General features: G+C 35.5%; 1 protein-coding gene across 12 annotated transcripts in view; it reads left to right on the forward strand.

The window, feature by feature from the left end:
* Positions 1-19,449, forward strand: part of LOC148162094 (lysine-specific demethylase 6A-like) — a 166,154-nt gene that overhangs the window by 118,290 nt on the left and 28,415 nt on the right. For all 12 annotated transcript variants that reach the window (XM_088020334.1, XM_088020336.1, XM_088020335.1 and 9 more), the window contains 4 exons: positions 1,647-2,425; positions 7,376-7,505; positions 8,755-8,860; positions 9,373-9,578. In XM_088020334.1, the coding sequence (XP_087876460.1) occupies positions 1,647-2,425; positions 7,376-7,505; positions 8,755-8,860; positions 9,373-9,578 (1,221 nt within the window). The remainder of the gene's footprint in view (positions 1-1,646; positions 2,426-7,375; positions 7,506-8,754; positions 8,861-9,372; positions 9,579-19,449) is intronic.

Genomic DNA, 19,449 nt, shown 5'->3' on the forward strand with positions numbered 1-19,449 from the left:
GATTACAATATTGGCTACTTTTATTTTATGAAAACCGATGTTATACAGTGATTTTAACGATGTTATCCTAATTATTCCATGATTGTTCTTTTACTTAATTATTTCAAACTAACGTATTCTTTTGTACTGTTAACTTATGTCATTTTTTATTGTCTCCAGTATTCAAGTAGATAAAATATAAGTGATATTCTTGATTTAAAATATATTTTTAGGGGCACCTGGGTGGCTCGATCAGTAAGTGTCTGCGTTCAGCTCAGGTCATGATCCCAAGGTCCTGGGATTGAGCCCTGCATTGGACTCCCTGCTCCATGGGGAGCCTGCTTCTCCCTCTCCCACTCCCACTGCTTGTGTTCCCTCTCGTGTCTCTCTCTGTCAAATAAATAAATAAAATCTTTAAAAAAATAAAATAAAGTAAAATGTACTTTTAGTTTAGGGTGTTTTAGATGGTAAAACTTAATATCAGTAGTATATTGGCAAATGTAATTAGATATGTAAAACTGACTGTACTGTGTATATAACTTAATTCCATTTCATATGAAAGCAGAAGGGTTTTGCCGTGTTGCTAAATTAATTACCAACTTAGAATTACCAATTCTAAGATATTCCTTAGGGTTTTAAGGTTTAACTACATGTAAAGTTTTATATTAAAAATATGTTAATGTATAATTATATTTCTAACTCAAGAGAAGTTAGTAGTTTTCATGTTCTACTATTAGAGTAGCTTGGGAATTATTAAATTATTGTTTTCTTTTCCATATTACTTTAAAAAGTGTTGCTCAATTATTCTGTCAGTAAAACAAAATGAAAATCTTTTTAGAGCAATTTACCATGCCATGGACAAATTTCAGGTAAAATTAATTCATTGTATTTATAATTCCTTTTGGTTCAAAACTTAATGATTTTGGTAAACTGTCCCATAAAAATGGTCTAACATTATCCATATATTCTCCTAATCTTGTGAATTTAGGAAAAAGTGCTATCAATTCTTGCATAATTAGTGGGGAACTGCACATAAAATGTCTGTGGGTTATGATGGGCGAGGGTGAGCATTTAGAAATCCATGTATGTTATTCCTTGAAATATGTTCGTAGATTTAATAGTTTATGCTTCTTGGATGAAAGATTCCTGCTAGGTTTATATTACTGGGTCACTGATAATTTTAAATGTTTAGTAAGTACAGTTTCTGTATTAAATTTTTAATACTTTTTAGATAAGTGACTTGTGCTGTTTAGTTCGTGTGTGGCTTCACTTGGTAATGACCATATGTATTTTCCCCCATCTAAATTTACAGATAAATTTCTCTAAAGGTGAAAATGTTTATAACAGAAGTGGGCATTAAAAATTCTTAAACCCCTTATGAAGAAATATTTTGGCACACTAATACAAATTATGCAGCCCAGTTACATAATTTTTGCTAAAGATTCTAACCATCTTAATCAGTGTATTATGGGAACTTCTAAAAATAAGTTTTAGGTTTTGGATTAAGTTATATTGCACATTTAATTGCTTACTTTGTGGTTCATTAAACATTTTTTAATCCTCAGTACTGTTCTATATATGTATTCTGAGTTTGTATAATAATAGACTTAAACAAATCTTGGTAATTTCTTTCTTTCTTTCTTTCTTTCTTTCTTTTCCCTCCCAAGGGGCTTCACAAAGGTCAGAGTTCACATTTGGCAGGACCTAATGATGAACAACCTCCCTTATCTTCTGGGCCTGCCCAGTATCTCCAGGCAGCTAGCACTGCTATTCAAAAACAGACTGGACTTCAAACTCTGCCTAGCAATTCAGTAACACAGGGAGCTGCTCTCAATCACCTCTCCTCTCATATTCCTACCTCAGGTGGACAACAAGGCATTACCTTTACCAAAGAGGGCAAACCTTCAGGAAATCGATCCTTGGTGCCTGAAACAAGCAGGCATGTTGGAGACAAACCTAATGGCTCTGCTAGTCTCAAAGGACTTTCTAATCATGTTCAGCAGTTGATGGCAGAACCTGTTTGTAGTCCTAACCATGGAGATTCCACATCACCAAATGTACAGATTTCAGACAATCCTCAGGTCTCTGCCTTGTTGGTTGGAAAACCCAGTGACAGTGGGGGTAGTGGAGCCTGTGACAAAGTCAATAATTTTCACCCCACTATTTGTACAAAGACTAATAATTCTGTTGCCTCTTCACCCTCTTCAATCATTTCTACTGCAACACTTTCTCCAAAATCCACTGAACAGACAGCTACACACAGTGTTCCCAGCCTTAACAGTCCTCACAGCAGGTTACATACACTTAATGGAGAAGGTCCAGAGAACTCACCGAGCTCTATAAAAACAGACCTGCCTATAATTAGCCAAAAATCTCGTTCTCATATTATACCATCGATGTCTGTGTCCATATACTCAAGTTCCTCGGAAGTTCTGAAGGCATGCAGGTTAGTATGGGACTGTCTGTCACCAAATGGGATTGGTTCACTACTATTCAATCACTACGCTGAAATAATATTTTGACTTTATAAGTAATAGAAATTATGTTTCAGAAAAAATGTAAACTGTGATATAGTCACGTATCTAAAAATAATTTCAGAAGGGTCTTTTTTATCCTTCATATTATGGTTGTACTTTAGCAATGTATCAGATGTTAAAAACATTTTTCCACAACCTGCTTTACCTGGGAGGCATGCTTTTAATAGGATTGTCTTCTGCTGGTTATCTGAGTTACCTGCTTCTCCATGATTGACCGTATTCTGGGAAATAAAACCTGAGATTGAATTAAATTATATTTGATAGATAACAGTAAAGCCTGGGATACTGTACTGTGTGTATTCTTTTTGGTAACACTTTCACTGTAGAAGAGGTTATAAAGTGGATAGGAGGAGCAAGTGGAAAGGCTGAAAGAACAAAGAAATACAACAGACTGTCTGCCACTCTGGTAAGGTAGCCATATTCTGTTACTCCCAGAAATTTTTTTCTTAACTGTTTGCCTTCCCATAAAAAAGAAGAATCAAAGAATCAGGAAGACTTTGTTTTGATATTGTGACACCAGATAGATTCCCCCCCTTACATATCTTAATTCACCTTCTTAAAAATCGGCTTTATTGTGATATGATTCATATACATCCCCATTTCACTCATTTAAAATGTACAGTTTATTGGTATTTTAGTATATTCCCAGATATGTGCAACTATCACCACAGTCAATTTTACCAGAATTTTAGAACCTCAGAAAGGAACCAGATACCAAGTTTTGTTTTGTTTTTTAAGATTTTATTTATTTATATGAGAGAGAGCGCACAAGCAGGGTCAGAGGGAGAAGCAGACTCCCCACTGAGCAGGGAGCCTGATGGTGGGACTTGATCCCGGGACTCCAGGATCTTGACCTGAGCTGAAGGCAGTTGCTTAACCAACTGAGCCACGCAGGCACCCTGATACTAAGTTTTTAATGTAGTGTTTAAACAGAATAAAATCTAATCCTAAACTACATACTAAATTATCTTTTTCCTTTCTTGAATTTATTCATGTGTTCTTTATAAGACACTAAAGAAAACTTGCATAAAGTAAGTGCTTAGGGTAAATACATGAAATGCTCTGTAATACTTCTATTATATAACATTTGAAATTTGAACACTAATACATTGGATTTTAAAAACATCTTTCTAATTTGAAGTTGAAATTAAGTAAAATAGAAAATGCCGTTAAGTATGTTTGAACTACCTCGACTATTTTATTTACTACAAGTTTTGAATTTCAAAGTTGAAAATTATTCTTGGTGTAAACCTCCTCTTGAAACTGGTAGTTGTTATGTATTCTCTATTTGCTATATCTAAAACATGCTTAGACGTGAGTTACTTAGATTATTTTATTAGGATTATGAGTCACCCATTAAATATGTGTCACTAACAAAGTGAAGTGATATAGCACATTTTAAAATTTTTATGTAATTTGTACTTGGCAGCCACCTGGTGTGGAGTAATGGAAATAGTTAATATTTTATGTAATGTTATAGTTAAATAAAATTGGTGTGTTTCATATTTTTTAGTAGACTAACAGATTTTAACCTCATCTCATTTTTGAAATGTCTGTAAATACTCAGTTTTGAGTAGAATAGGTTCTTTGAAATTCATTTTTGGCTTAGGAACTACTAAAAGGACTTCTGCTGTACGTCAATATGAATTTTATTTTTTAAAGTTGCAAGTATTGGGGTGCCTGGCTGGCTCAATTGGAAGAGTATATGACTCTTGATCTCAGGCTTGTGAGTTTAAGCCCAGCATTCACTGCAGAGGTTAAAAGAAAGGACAGAGGAAAGAGAATAACAGAACAGGATCTGAAAGTTAAGGTTAAAATTATTCTGAGCCTTTGAGAAAGAGCCCAGTTGACAGGTGATTAACTGTCTTGCAGTTCTGTTAATTAATATTGATATGTTCTGCACAGGATGAATTCATATTCCTGTAAAGGAAGTATCAATGTGAGAGTTCCAACTTTCCCTCATTAAGAAACTTCTGGGGGAAAGAAACTAAATTGTATATGAGTTTATCTGTAGAACACCTTTCATTTTTTGTTCTCAATGATATGTTTGAAAGTAAATTGAAATACGGAATTTTAAAAATAATTTTTATATAATAATGATTTCCCTAACAGAGTTAAATAAGGTTTAAGAAGTCTTTAAAAATGAAATAAATGCTTAATTGTTCCTATATCTACCGCCCACCCCCTACTTCTTCCCTTCACAGGTTGGATTTTTACAGTAAAGTTTCCCATGGACAATTACAGATAAATGCCTTTTAAGAAACTCATTTATTTCTATTAGCCATAACCCTGTACTTTACCCTGGGGTTGACTCTTTCGTGTTTTTAGTAGAGAAAATCTTGGGGTTTCTTTCTTATCAAAAATGTGTTAGTTCTGTGAGGTGAACTCCTGTAGCATCTGACTTGAACTTAATAGGTAGAAATATATTAAGCAATTGCCATGAGATTTCACTGTATTACTTGTTCTGAGTTTTCATACATGTCTGTGTTCCTCATAAGTTTTCAAAGTCTTGGTTATTTTTATTTTTATTTATTTTTTTTAGAGAGGGTGAGGAGAGGGGCAGACGGAGAGGGAGAGAAAGAATCTCAAGGGTGCGTCAGCCCAGAGCCAGATACCAGGCTCAATTTCACAACCCCAGGGTCATGACCTGAGCTGAAGTCCAAATTCAGGCAGTTAGCCAACTGAGCCACTCAGGCGCCTTAAGTCATGGTTCTTTATTTAAGGGACTATTGTTTGGTTCATCTTGGTTGCAGTTACGGTATCTAGCTTGAAGAGCATGTTAATAGTTGACTCATATTTTATGGTATTCTAAAATATTTGTTATATTCTATCACGTTTCTTTCTGTGAAACAAGTTTTTGTTATCAAACTGAATCGTATTTTGTATAAAGTGATAGATAATTCAGCATTGAAACCATTTCTTTATTATGTAGAGATTGTATTGAGTCTTAATGCATTGGTCTAATGAAGATACTTGAATTTTTCCTTTATCAGCTTCAGACAGGTATTTTTTACTTGCTCCCCACTAGGCAAGGAGCCTGACGTGGGACTCAGATCCTAGGACCCTGGGATCATGACCTATGCCGAAGGCAGATGCATAACTGACTGAGCCACCAGGAGTGCCTTTAAACCTAATTCTTAGTTATAATATCAGAAGTTCTTTGTTGTAGTTAAAAAAAAAATAGGTTATATGCCCTCAGGGCTATTTAATATGTCATCTGAAAAGTTGATAGGTATTGCACTTGAAGCTTTAGTTTCCATTACCCAAAAGGCCTAATTTTGAAAATTTTTTTCTTTAGCAAAAATAAAGTTAATCAAGAAATGGTAATTTGGGGGCACTTGGGTGGTTCAGTTAGGTAAGTGTCTGCCTTCAGCTCCGGTCATGATCCCACAGTCCTGGGATTGAGCCCCGCATCGATCTCCCTGCTCAGTGGGGAGCCTGCTTCTCCCTCTCCCTCTGCCCATCAGCCCTGCTTGTGCTCTCTCTTTCTCTCTCTCTCTATTTCAAATAAATAATGTAATTTTGCTTTCAATTTGTGTTATTACATAATTTGAAATTTTAAAGACCTAATCTGTTCTTAGTGCAGTTACTGATGTATATCTTACTCCCCCAAATAGTTTGCAGATTCTTTGAAACTTTAGTATTTTTAACAGCTGTTTTCCTTACATATCTTAATACATTATTTTTGAATTTCATAATCTAATAGCACAGTCTGGTTTCATTTTTTTAGAACATTTTATTTATTTTAGTGAGGGAGGGAGAGAGAGTATGTGCACATTAGGGGGAGGGGCAGAGAGAGAGGAAGAGAGAGAATCCCAAGCAACTCCCTGCGGATGGTGGAGCCCTGCATCTGCTCCTAACACTACCCCTGAGGTCATGACCCAAGCCAAAACTGAGAGATTATGCCCAGCAAACAGCCAATTAGGCACCCCAGTTCAATGACTTCAAAGGCTTAACAGTTTTTGTTTTGAGGGGTTTTTTGTTGTTGTTGTTTGTTTTAATCTTAAACCTTTAGAAACATTCCTGTAATGTTCTTATACTAAAAACAGTGTGCATTTCAGAGTAGTTTTCCTATACTTTAAGAATATGTAATTTATAAATAAATCTTTCATTAATGGAAGAATATTAATCCAATGCATAGCAACTATACATGTTATTTTGAAAGTTACTGTAATAAGTTAGAGTAAAATGGTGTCTTCCTGAATATTAGGGAATTACAAATAAAATCAGTTTTGAAAATAAACAAATGGTCTTTCTAGATTTGAAAGTTGTCAAAAAGTTACTCTGTAATTAAGGTATTTAGGAAAAGAGACAAATCTTAGTATGAGATTATTACCTCCTATTTTTGGCTCAAAGTACTGTTAACAGTGAAGAAAATCTGTTGGTCAAACATGTTGAGAAAGTTGTTGGAGTTTATATTTTTCAGGTAAGAAAATAAATTGGAAAATTAGGAGAAAAGAAATTTTGTCAATAATTCATGTTATGTAGGTATATAGTATATTTCACTTAGTTTTTCTTTCCTTTTTTTTTTTTTTTTTAAAGATTTAAAGGGAACACAAGCAGGGGGAGCGGGAGAGGGAGAAGCAGGCTTCCTGCTGAGCAGGGAGCCCGATGTGGGGCTGGATCCCAGGACCCTGGGATCATGACCTGGGCTGAAGGCAGACACCTAATGACTGAGCCACCCAGGCACCCCTTGCTTAGTTTTTCTTAAATGATACAAGAAATCAAAGTGAATATCTGCCAAGATTAAGCTTTTGATCATTTTTACTGAATGAATACCAATAAGCATTTTATTTTTGTAAATGCTCTATGCCTAAACCTTAATTTTAGTTTCCTTTCTTCTGCTTACTATTTTCCAGGAATTTAGGCAAAAATGGATTGTCTAATAGTCATATTTTGTTGGAAAAATGTCCGCCTCCAAGACCACCAACCTCACCATACCCTCCCTTGCCTAAAGACAAGTTGAATCCACCCACACCTAGCATTTATGTGAGTTTCACTGACAAAATAGGAATATATCAAGTGTCTGAACTTGTCTTTTGAAGATATATTTTTATACCAATGCGGATGCCCTTTTAAAGATTAAATCTCACAAGTTGATAATTCTTGAAAAACGTATTTTATCCCAGATGATAAATAACATTTCTCAATCTAAATAACTACCTCTTTTTATGAAAAATCACTGCTGAACAGCCATGCTTTTTATGTATATGTTTATGATTGCTTTGCACTAGACCGACAGACCTAAGTAGTACAAAACAACACGTAGTCCATTAAGCCTAATATATTTACCACCTGTCCTTTTGTAGAAAAGGTTTTGAGTAGTGGTTTATTCAGAAAGATTTGTTGAAGTCAATATTTAAATTTAAATATCTTCTCACAGATGGACTGGGGTTATTGGAGAGTAGCAAAAGAATTGTTTTGTGTCATTTTTTGGTTAACTTGTTCTAAATGTACACTGTATGTCTTATATTTTAGAAAATGTACATTGTTCTAAAAGTTGATATAAATCAAAATAATTTGATTTTTTCCCAGTTTTGTTGTCCACCCTTGTGAAATTCCCTTAGACATGTGCAAAAAAGAGTTTTGAGCTAAAAGTCAAATAATAAGCATTAAGAATGATTTTTAGGTAGAGGATTTTGAAGATTTGGCCTTTTCCCAGGGTTACATTATCCTTTATCAAATTTAAAATGTATGCATATCTTATTGTGAAGGGAAGATGTGAGATAAAGATGAAATAAACTTTCAGGGAATAAATGCAAAATGAATACTTATCTTTATGGGTCTTATTGAATCATTTTTAAATTTTGCTTTTAGTTTTTAAATCACTTCAATGTTGAGCATTAAGTTTCACTTCTCCCACCTCTTTTACAAGAAGTATAGAAGTACAGTTAAAGTACACTTAGGTAATACTTTAAACTACTAAAATGTTTAAATATCATCAGTTTGGTATAATGTGATGTAGTAGTGTAATATAACACATTGATAATATCATTTGAAGCTGTATCAAATTAAGATATGTTTCTTTAAAAGAGAAATTTGTGTAGCTATTAACTCCTAGTAATAATTTCCTGCAAAAACTAATGATAAAATACTGTAATGTGTAACAACACAGTATTAATGGTTGAGATACATTGTAGGTGTAAAAATGACTCGTTGATGAAAAAGCGAATATAGATTTGCATTATAATATTTAATCATTTGTATGAAATCTTAACAAAACATTTTAATTTTACAGTTGGAAAATAAGCGTGATGCTTTCTTTCCTCCATTACATCAGTTTTGTACAAATCCCAAAAACCCTGTTACAGTAATACGTGGCCTTGCTGGAGCTCTTAAACTAGGTAAGATTGAAAAAAGGAAGTTTGAGCATTTTTTTAAATTACTATCTTTATTATTTTAAAACACTGGCAGAAACTTTTTTTTCAATTTCAATGTTTAATGTTCTTTCCTTTCTTTCTCTCTCTGACTCTTTAGCAGCACATCTTTAGTAGCAGCACATCTTCAGTAGGTGATGCCAGTATTGACATATTTATGATGGATGTTTACTTAGTTTTTAATTGGATATCATTATGCAACATTACTGTTTTAGGTTACATAACAGAAGTCTTTCTGAGCTATAAAATGTAGGTAAAATTATATCCTATTTGTAAGTGCTACCAGCTCCTTTTTATATCCTGTCATGATGGGTAGATCTAGTGTTTCAAGGACTTGCTTTGCAAATGTGGCACCACATGGCTTCAAGCAGTCTTAGGAAAATGGATAGAGTTCCTTCAGGTTTTTTCTAAATAGTTTTTAAATGTTCAGTGTACCAAATACAATTTTATTTATTAACACTATTTATTTATTTATGAAGATCTTGGACTTTTCTCTACCAAAACTTTGGTAGAAGCTAACAATGAACATACTGTAGAGGTGAGGACACAGTTGTTGCAACCAGCAGATGAAAACTGGGATCCCACTGGAACTAAGAAAATCTGGCGTTGTGAAAGTAATAGATCTCATACTACAATTGCTAAATATGCACAATACCAAGCCTCCTCTTTCCAGGAATCATTGCGAGTGAGTATTTATTTCCTGTAGATTATTTTGCTAAATGTACATTACTTTTACAACAATCTGTTTGGTTTGTATAACTGTGATTATAAGTGCTGTAACTTAGAAATGATTAAACTATTAATTTAAGCAAAGGTGGAGGTGATAAAATATATTTTGTTAATAGAAACAGTTACTGTCATCAGATATCTTCTGATTTTGAAAGATTTCTAAGTAAAATGGCAAAGTAAGTCTACTAAATAGTTGTAGAGTTATTTAATATTAAGGAAAACTATCTGAGTAGGTCTCACGTGCATTGAGTCAATAAAAAGGTGTTGAAAGGTATCACAGGAAAAATTAGTACTCTTTCTGTGTCACTTGTAGTCTTTAAAGAAGACTGCAGGAGAAGCAGAAATGTCTCAAAATATATAAGAAGTACAAAAATAAAACAAGGGTTCCTAAAAGGCCTACTAGGAAGTGAATCAAATTGAATCCTCTAGCAGTTACTAAAATAGAACTTTGTGGACTCTTTCACAAATGATGAGATCACTAAATACATTTCTCAAACACTTGCTTGAATTATGTTTGTTATTAATTTGACTTATGTATACGAAGATGGTAAGACAGTTCTGGTGAGTGTAGCATCAAATACGGAGTTACTGTTGCTCATTATGTTGTAAATTGAAGCTAGTATAACATTGTGTTTCAACTTATAGAAATAAATATAAATACAAATTAATAAAAAGAAGGAAAATAAAAATTACAGAAATAAAAACTGAGTTTGAACTGAGTATCACAGACAAAATAATGCAGAAATGTCATTAAAAATAGGGTAAGCATTCTTATTGAAGATATTTCTTTTTAACCATATTTCTTTTTTTCCTTTTAAATTTTTTTGTTAATCACCATACATTACATCATTAGTTTTTGATGCAGTGTTCCAAGATTCATTGTTTGTGCATAACACCCAGTGCTCCACGCAGAACGTGCCCTCTTTAATACCCATCACCAGGCTAACCCATCCCCCCACCCCCCTCACCTCTAGAACCCTCAGTTTGTTTTTCAGAGTCCATCGTCTCTCATTAACCATATTTCTTTAAAAGAATGACTAGTGTTTTTTTTTTTTAAGCTAGTCAACTCTTTAAAGAATACATGAACCACATATAGTATAAAGTTTTAAATTTTTAATTTTTCAGGTCATTTATTTTTAGAAATGTTTAAGGTTCTGACTTCATTTTACATTTTTAATAATACCAGAAGAATCAATTATTTATGTGTGAATTGTGTATGTATAGAGTTCTTTGTACACATTTACTTTTGTATAGTTTTTACATGTGTAGTTCAGTGGCTTTAAATAAATCCACAGTATTGTTCAACTATCACTACTATCTGTCTCCAGCATTTTTCATCATCTCATTCTGAAACTTAAGTAAGTAAATCACCATTATCTTTTTTCCATAGTTCATGGTAACCACTATTCTACTTTTCTTTTCTTATAAATGAGACAGTTCTGGTTGCTTTCGTCCTTTTGTACCTGGCTTATTTCTTTTAGGAGAAAGTCTTCCCATACCATGTATTTTGTAGTAATGTATCACAATTTCATTCCTTTTAAAAGCTGAAAATACTCCATTTTGTGTATTAATGTTTTGTTTTTCCATATATCTGTTGATGGGCATTTGTCTTATTTTCACTTGTCTATTGTGAATAATGCTGATGTGAAAATTTGTGTTCAAATATGTTCAAATATTTTCCACAATGGTTATGTCATTTCATACTTCTACTAACAGTGGACACCCATTCCACCTTCTCTACATCCTCCCAACACTTGTTATCTTGCTACTTGTGGGGGTTTTTTTTGTTTGCTTTTCAATAATAGCTATTGTAATGGGTGTGAAATGATATGGTTTTGATTTCCATTTCCCTTACGATTAGTGATGTTAAGAATCTTTTCTTTTGCTGATTACCTATTGGTATACCTTCTTTAGAGAAATACCTCCTCAGTTTCATTGCCCATTTTTAAATTTGATTGTTTTATTTTGTATTGTTGCAGGAGTTTTCTCTGTATTGGGGTTATTCCTGTATCAGATACCTAATTTGCACATCTTTTCCACCATTTAATGCATTTTTTTTTAAGATTTATGTATTTATTTGAGAGAGAGAGATTGTGATAGGAGCAAGGAGCAGAAGGAGAGGTAGAGAATCTCAAGCAGACTCCCTGCTGAGCATGAGCCCTATGCAGGGCTCAGTCTCACAATCCTGAAATTATGACCTGAGCCAAAATCAAGAGTTAGACAGTAAACCAGCTGAGACACCCAGGCACTCCCCAGCAGTATAGTATCATATAGAGAGTTCCTTTGCCCTAGAAATTCTATGTCCTTTACCTAATTATAATTTCCTTCCAGGAAACCATTGATATTTTTAAGTCTCTAGTTTTGCCTTTTCCAGAATGTCATATAGTTTTAATATATTGTAAGTAGCCTTTTCACATTAAATTCTTTTATGTAATAATATGCATTTAGGTTTCCTCTATGTCTTCTCATTTGACCGCTCATTTTTGTTTATCTCTGAATAACATTTCCTTTTCTGGAAACACCAGTCTGTCTATTTACTAATCTACCGAAGGTGAAAGAAAAAAAATTGCACTGTAATTTGATGGAACCAACCTTGTTTTTTTCCTGATGTTGGGAGTGCTTTGGGTTCCTCACTCTTCATATAATGCAAGTTTGGTCTTTTTGTAGATATTCTTACTAGGTGAGGAAGTTCCTTAGTATTTCAGGTTCACAGGGAGTAATTTTACCATGCACTGTTTGATTTTGCTTTTTCTGCATCAATTGTACAATCATAGGTTTTGCTTTTTCAGTCTTTTAAAGTGATGGATTACAATGATTGGTTTCTTAATGTTGAATCAGCCTGCATACCTGGGATGAATCCCACTTGGCCATGGTGTATAATTATTTTGTTCAGGATTTTTCTATCTGTGTTTATAAGACATATTCTTTTTTTTTTAATTTTTTTATTGTTATGTTAATCACCATATATTACATAATTTGTTTTGGTGTACTGTTCCTTGATTCATTGTTTGTTCATAACACCCAGTGCTCCATGCAGAATGTGCCCTCCTCAATACCCATCACCAGGCTAACCCATCCCCCCACCCTCCTCCCCTCCAGAAACCTCAGTTTGTTTTTCAGAGTCCATCATCTCTCCTGGTTCGTCTCCCCCTCTGACTTACTCCCCTTCATTCTTCCTCTCCTGCTATCTTCTTCTTTCTCTTTTTTCTTAAAATATGTTGCGTTATTTGTTTCAGAAGTACAGATCTGTGATTCAACAGTCTTACACAATTCACAGCGCTCACCGTAGCATGTATCTTCCCCAATGTCCATCACCCAGCCACCCCATCCCTCCCACCCCCGACCACTCCAGCAACCCTCAGTTTGTTCCTGAGATTAAGAATTCCTCATATCAGTGAGGTCATATGATACATGTGACATATTCTTTTTTTGTATTCACTTTTTGTAATGTCTTTGGTGATGTCTTAACAATGTTTAGTGTTGGTATTAAGGCAGTCATTATGTTGGGCTTATTGAGTGCACTGAGGAACTCACCAATAAGTTTTATCTAGCCGTTGTGATTTTTTTCTATTATAGCAAGTTATTTATTATTGATGCAGTTTCTTTAATAGTTATAGGCTCATTCAGGTTCTCTTTCTTATGGTATTTTTGGTAGAATGTAATTTTCAAGGAATTGGTTCATCTCATCCAGATTGTCAAATTTGTGGGCATATAATTGTTCATAATATTTTTTTTAAAGGTTTTATTTATTTACTTGACAGAGACACAGTGAGAGAGGGAACACAAGCAGGGGGAGAGGGAGAGGGAGAAACAGGCTTCCCGCTGAGAAGGGAGCCCGATTCAGGGGCTCTGGGATCAGGACCTGAGCCGAAGGCAGACGCTTAATGACTGAGCCACTCAGGCCCCCTGTTCATAGTATTTTTTTATAATCCTTTAATGACCATGGTAATTGTAGTGATGTCCAGTATTTTATTTCTGTTGTTTTTCCCACCTATGAGTGTCCCCTCCCCTACCTCCCGATTAGCATGGTTATAGTGATTTTACTGATCTTTACAAAGAGCCATTTTTTGGTTTCGTGTTTTTTTTTTTCTGTTGATTTTCCTTTTTCAACTTATTAATTTCTGTTTTAATTTTTAATGTTTATTTTTCGCACCTTAAGAACATGGTTTCTTCTAAAGTTCATAGGGTACATATTCATTAACATTTAAAATACCAGGATGATACAACACCTACACATAGACCATAATGGAATTAAATCACAGATCATTAACACAAAGATAGCCAAATGCATAGAGATTAAAGAACATTACTAAACACCTGGTTGAAGAAGGAATCTCAAAAGATTATTTTAAAATACATTCCAATGAAAACACAACTTGTTAAAACTGTGAGATGCAGCAAAAGCGGTGTTTAGTAGGAAATTTAAAGCAATCAATACATCTGGTGCAGCCACTATGGAAACCCTATTGAGGTTCCTCAAAAATTTTAAGATAGAACTAGTATATAACCCAGCATTTCTATTTCTGGGTATATATTTGAAGAAAATGAAATCAGTCTCTGGAAAAGGTATCTGTATCCCCTTGTTTATTACAGCATTTTTACAATAATCAAGACAAGGAAACAACCTTAATGTCTATCACAGTGAGATAAAGAATGTGTTGGGGGCGGGCAGGGGCAGGGAGGGAGAGAGATGGAATATTATTCAGCCATTTAAAAAAAGGAAATGCTGGGCGCCTGGGTGGCTCAGTTGGTTAGCGACTGCCTTCGGCTCAGGTCATGATCCTGGAGTCCCGGGATCGAGTCCCGCATCGGGCTCCCTGCTCAGCGGGGAGTCTGCTTCTCCCGCTGACCCTCTTCCCTCTCGTGCTCTCTGTCTCTCGTTCTCTCTCTCTCAAATAAATAAATAAATAAAATCTTTAAAAAAAATAAAAAATAAAAAAAGGAAATGCTACCATTTGCAAAACCTAGAGTGGACTTTTAAGGCATCATGCAAGTAAAATAAGACAAAAAACAATAAATACTGTATAATGTCAGTTATGTGGAGTCTGGATAAAAAACTTATAGATACAGAGGATTGCTTGAGGGTTATGCAGAATGGGTGAATGTGGTCAAAACATACAAAATTTGAGTGATAAGGAAGTCCTAGGGATATATTATACAAATACAGTGACTATAATTAATACTGTACTACATATTTGAAAGTTGATAAAGACAGTAGTTTTTTAAAATTCCAGTGTAATAAACATACAATGTTATATTAGTTTCAGATGTACAATATGGTGATATATACCTCAGCGATTCTATACATCACTCAGTGCTCATCATAAGTGTACTCATATCCCCTTCACCTATTTGACCACCTCCCACTCCAGACCTTCCCTCTGGAACCACCAGTTTGCTCTCTAGAGTTGAGTCTGATTTTTTGTTTATCTCTTTTTTTCTTTGTTTATGGTAACTTAAGTTTGAACCCATTCTCTTCTCCCTTCCCTGTTTTAGGAATATAGTGTCCTATTTTATATCCTTTTATTTTGTGAATCTCTTGATTGATTCTTACAGATATACCTAATTTGACTGTTCTTGTGCTTCCTGCTTTTCTTACTCCTGCTTATGGTATTTCTTTACCACTCAGAGGGATCCCCTTTAACATTTCTTGTAAGTCTGCTTTAGTGCTTTTGAATTCCTTTAACTTTTGTTTCTCTGGGAAACTCTTTATCTTTCCTATTCTGAATGATAGCCTTGCTGGATAGAGTATTCTTAGCTAAAGGTTTTTTATTTCAGTGCTTTGAATATATCCTACCAATTCCTTCAGGCCCTTGCAAAGTTTCTGGTAAAAATTCAGCTAATAGCTTTTGGGTTTCCCTTGTATGTAACTGCTTTTTTTTCTCTTGTCGCTTTTAAAATTCTCTCTTTATGACTACTTTTTGCCGTTTTAATTACTATGTCCCTTGGAGTGGATGTCCTTGGGTTGATTTTGTTGAGGGTTTTCTTTGCCTCCTTGATCTGGATTTGTCTCCCAGATTAGGGAAGTCTTTAACTCTTATTTCTTCAAATAAATTTTTTGCCCCCTTTTCTCTTTCCTTTTTGGGATCCCTATAATGCAAATGTTATTGTGTTTGCTGGTGTCACTGAGTTTCCTTAACCTATTTTCGTAATGTATTCATTTTTTCTTTCTCCTTTTCAGCTTGATTGCTTCTTATTACTGTGTCCTCCAGGTTGCAGAGCCATTCTTCTGCTTCCTCTAGTCTACTGTTTATTCTCTCTAGTGTATTTTTAATTTCAGTTATTGAGTTCTTCGTTTCTGATTGGTTCTTTTTCATGTTTCCTATCTTTGTTGAGGGTCTCACTGAGATTTGCCACTCTTTTCTCAAGTCCAATGAGTATGTTTATAATCGTTACTTTAAATTCTCTGTCGGGCATATTGCTTATTTTTCTTTATTTGTCTGTTTTAGGTCTCTTGCTGTGATTTTGTCATGTTCTCTCAATTGGGACAACTCCTGTGTCTCTTCACTTTGTCTAACTCCCTGGGTTTGTTTCTGTGTGTTAGGAAAGTCAGCTACATCTCCTGTTCTTGGTGGTAGTGGCCTTATGAAGAAGAGGTCCTGTGGTTTCCTGTTCAGGGGTGTCTTCCTATGTGTGTGTTATATGCACTCTACTATTGTGGCTAATCTGTGTTTGCCATCAGTCCAGTCATCTGTAGTGGTTCTCTTTGTCTGTTCCGGGTTTGAATTGGTTCCTGTATTGTTCTGCTTGTTTTTTGTTTTTTGTTTTTTAAGATTTTATTTATTTGACAGAGAGAGCGAGAGAGCACAAGCAGGGGAAGCAGGAGAAGGAGAGGGAGAAGCAGGCTCCCTGCTCATTGGGGCTTGATCCCAGGACCCTGGGATCATGACCTGAGCCGAAGGCAGATGCTTAACCAACTGAGCCACTCAGGCGCCCCTGTTGTGCTTGTTTTTTAAGTCAAGAAAATAGAGTTGTTTTTGTTTTTGTTTTTAAGATATTTATTTATTTAAGAAGAAGAGCACACAGGCAAAGGGAGGGGCGGTGGGGGGGAAGACGACAGGAGAGAGAAAATCTCAAGCTGACTCCCCACTGAGCATGGAGCCTCATGTGGGGTTCCATCTCATGACCCTGAGATCATAACCTGAACCAAAACCAAGAAGTTGGGTGCTTAACTGACTGAGCCACAGAGGCATTCCTGATCCCTGTATTGTTAGTAGATGAGTTTGGGGCCTCTTTTGGCTTGAGCTGAATCAGACCAGGCATTTGCCAGAGCTGCATTAGCATCAAACTATAGGGTACAATTTATGTGTAGAAGTTTTTCTTGATGGGCAAGCCTGTAGCCAGACCTGATGTCTGCCCTAGCCCATTTTAGGGGTAGTCAGATTGATGTGTGTGGTTGGTTATCTTTCCCTCTCCTATGGGCAGAATTCACTTTAGGATGGCGTTGGCCCTTGTTGGGGCTGCTTGCCTACTGCCAAGCTTGTATTGCCACTCAGGATGTATTACCACAGAGGCCAAGTCCATAGCATAATGCAGGGTGGGGCTCACAGTGATAGCAAGGTGTGTATCTGTATGCTGTGGGAGGGGACCCAGAGGCTTTTTGTAGGGGGCATGTCTACAGGACAACCAGGGCAGGTCATACCTATAGCACGCTAAGTGGAGAGAGTTGACACTGCACTGGTTCCTGAAAGTTTCCAAGTATCTAGGTTGGAGGGCAGGAGAAGGAAATGGTTCCCACCCACCTCTTTTGTTCTGGAGAAGTGTCCCAGAGATCTCTGCCCCTTCAGCACACCTCTGAGATTAGTAAGCCTCTGATCTTTTACTTTTCACACTGCCGCTTCTGTGCTGTATCTCTGTTCAACTGTTTGTTCTGTGTCTTTAAGAGTAGGTGCTCAGTTTTCTATCACTGTCCCAGCTCTTCCAGAGCCTGACCCACAGATTTAGGAAAGTAAGTGTTAAGTCTGGTTTTCAAATCCAAATGGCTTTCATGTGTGGGTCTCGAGTGCCTGGTGTGCAGGTCTAGATTCTCCCCCTCTTTGATCCCAAAGTTTCCCTCCCTCCCATGGACAGTCCTGTGAGTTTATTTGGCTCCCCACCATGTCTCCACCCTTCCTACCCTCTTCAGTGTGACCTCTTCTCAGTGTTTAGCTGTGGCAAGTATGCCACACCCCAACTCCAACCTCCCACCCCCATTAGTGTGTTGCCCTGGAGTTTGTTTTGTTTTTTAAGATTATTTATTTATTTGAGAGAGAGTGAAAGAACACAAGTAGAGGTGGTGGAGGAGAAGAGCAAAGGGAGCAGAAGAAGTAGACTCCCTCCTGAGCAGGGATTCCAGGATCATGACCTGAACCAAAGACAGCCACCCAACCAACTGAGCCACCCAGGTTCCCCTGCCCTGAAGTTTTTAACTCTTAGACATGTTCACATTGAGTCATTGGCAAATTGTGAATTACACTAAGTTTTTCCTGCCACAGCATTGTTTCCAGTGGAGGTCTCTTTTCCTTTTAATGATTTTTGTTAACTACCTGTGTCCAGGTGTGGACGCAACATTTTCCTGTGTCCTCACGTCTTTTACTCATCTGAAAATAGTTGATTTTTAGATTTGTTCACCTTTTTAGTAAATTCTTAGTTCAGTGTGGCTATTTCTTCTCTTCTTACAGGTCCAAACAAGTGCTTAGACAAGTCTTTAATTTGAAGATACTTTCCTTGTTCAGTAGTTATCTTTCCACTTTTTTGATGGTGTTCTTTGAAGCACAAAACTTTATTTTTGATGAATTATTACTTTACTTTGATTGCCTTTTATTTGATGTCATAGCTAAGAAATCATTGCCTAATCTATGGTTGTGTATTTTACTCTTGCGTATTTCATTTTAAGAATTTTATAGTGGTACATCTTACATTTACATCTTTGATTTATTCTGAGTTATGATAAAAGGAAGGAATTCAGTTTCATTCTTTAGAGTGTGGATATCCAGTTGTTTTAGCATCACTTCCATATTGAATTATATTGGCACCTTTTCAAGAGAATAACAAACTTTTATTCAGCTTTTAAATTCCTCTCTAGTGCTATGTGCTTTATTTTATATGTGTGTGTGTGTGTGTGTGTGTGTGTGTGTGTGTAGTATCAAAAAATTAGACAATAAAGAAATTGTTTTTATGCCCTTCATTTTGTTAGTAATAATCCACACAGGCAAGGTCAGGATGACTAAACAAAATTATAAGTTAAAATGGTAAATCTTCATTTTCCTTACCGTATATATCTTTGGCTGTATTTGTACTCATATTCAAACATTCTTCCAGTTTAAAATGTGTACTTTTGTTCTGCTACTTGACATTTGTAAAATAACTTCCGTAGTCCCCTAATTTGCTTTTATTTTTTCATTATCTTTACGAATTTGTGGCAAGTATAAAGTCCTACATATTTCATTCCAGAAGAGTGTCCATATGGAAAACAAATTTTGCTTTTTGTTTTTGAAATACAGAATAAAGTGTTGTTCTTAGGGTTATGTATGTGTACTTCCAGAATTTTTTTCCTAAAAAAACCCTCATTCTTTATTTTTTTTTTACTTTATTTTATTTTTATTTTTATTTGAAAGAGAGAGAATATGTCTGAGAGTTGGGGAAGAATCAGAAGAGGAGGTAGAGGGACAGAGAGGCTCCATGCCCAGTGTCGAGTCTGAGGCAGGGTTTGATCTGACAATGCTGAGATCACAATCTGAGCATAAATCAAGGGTCGAACACTTAACTGAGCCACCCAGGTGACCCTTTTATATTATTATTGTTTTATTTTTCAGTTCTCTTTAAAATTCTTCTGAAATCACTTAAAA

The sequence above is a fragment of the Eumetopias jubatus genome, unplaced genomic scaffold (genome assembly GCF_037043125.1).
Source record: "Eumetopias jubatus isolate StellerSeaLion01/CBP00866 unplaced genomic scaffold, mEumJub1_p1.0 scaffold_23, whole genome shotgun sequence".
Lineage (NCBI taxonomy): Eukaryota > Metazoa > Chordata > Mammalia > Carnivora > Otariidae > Eumetopias > Eumetopias jubatus.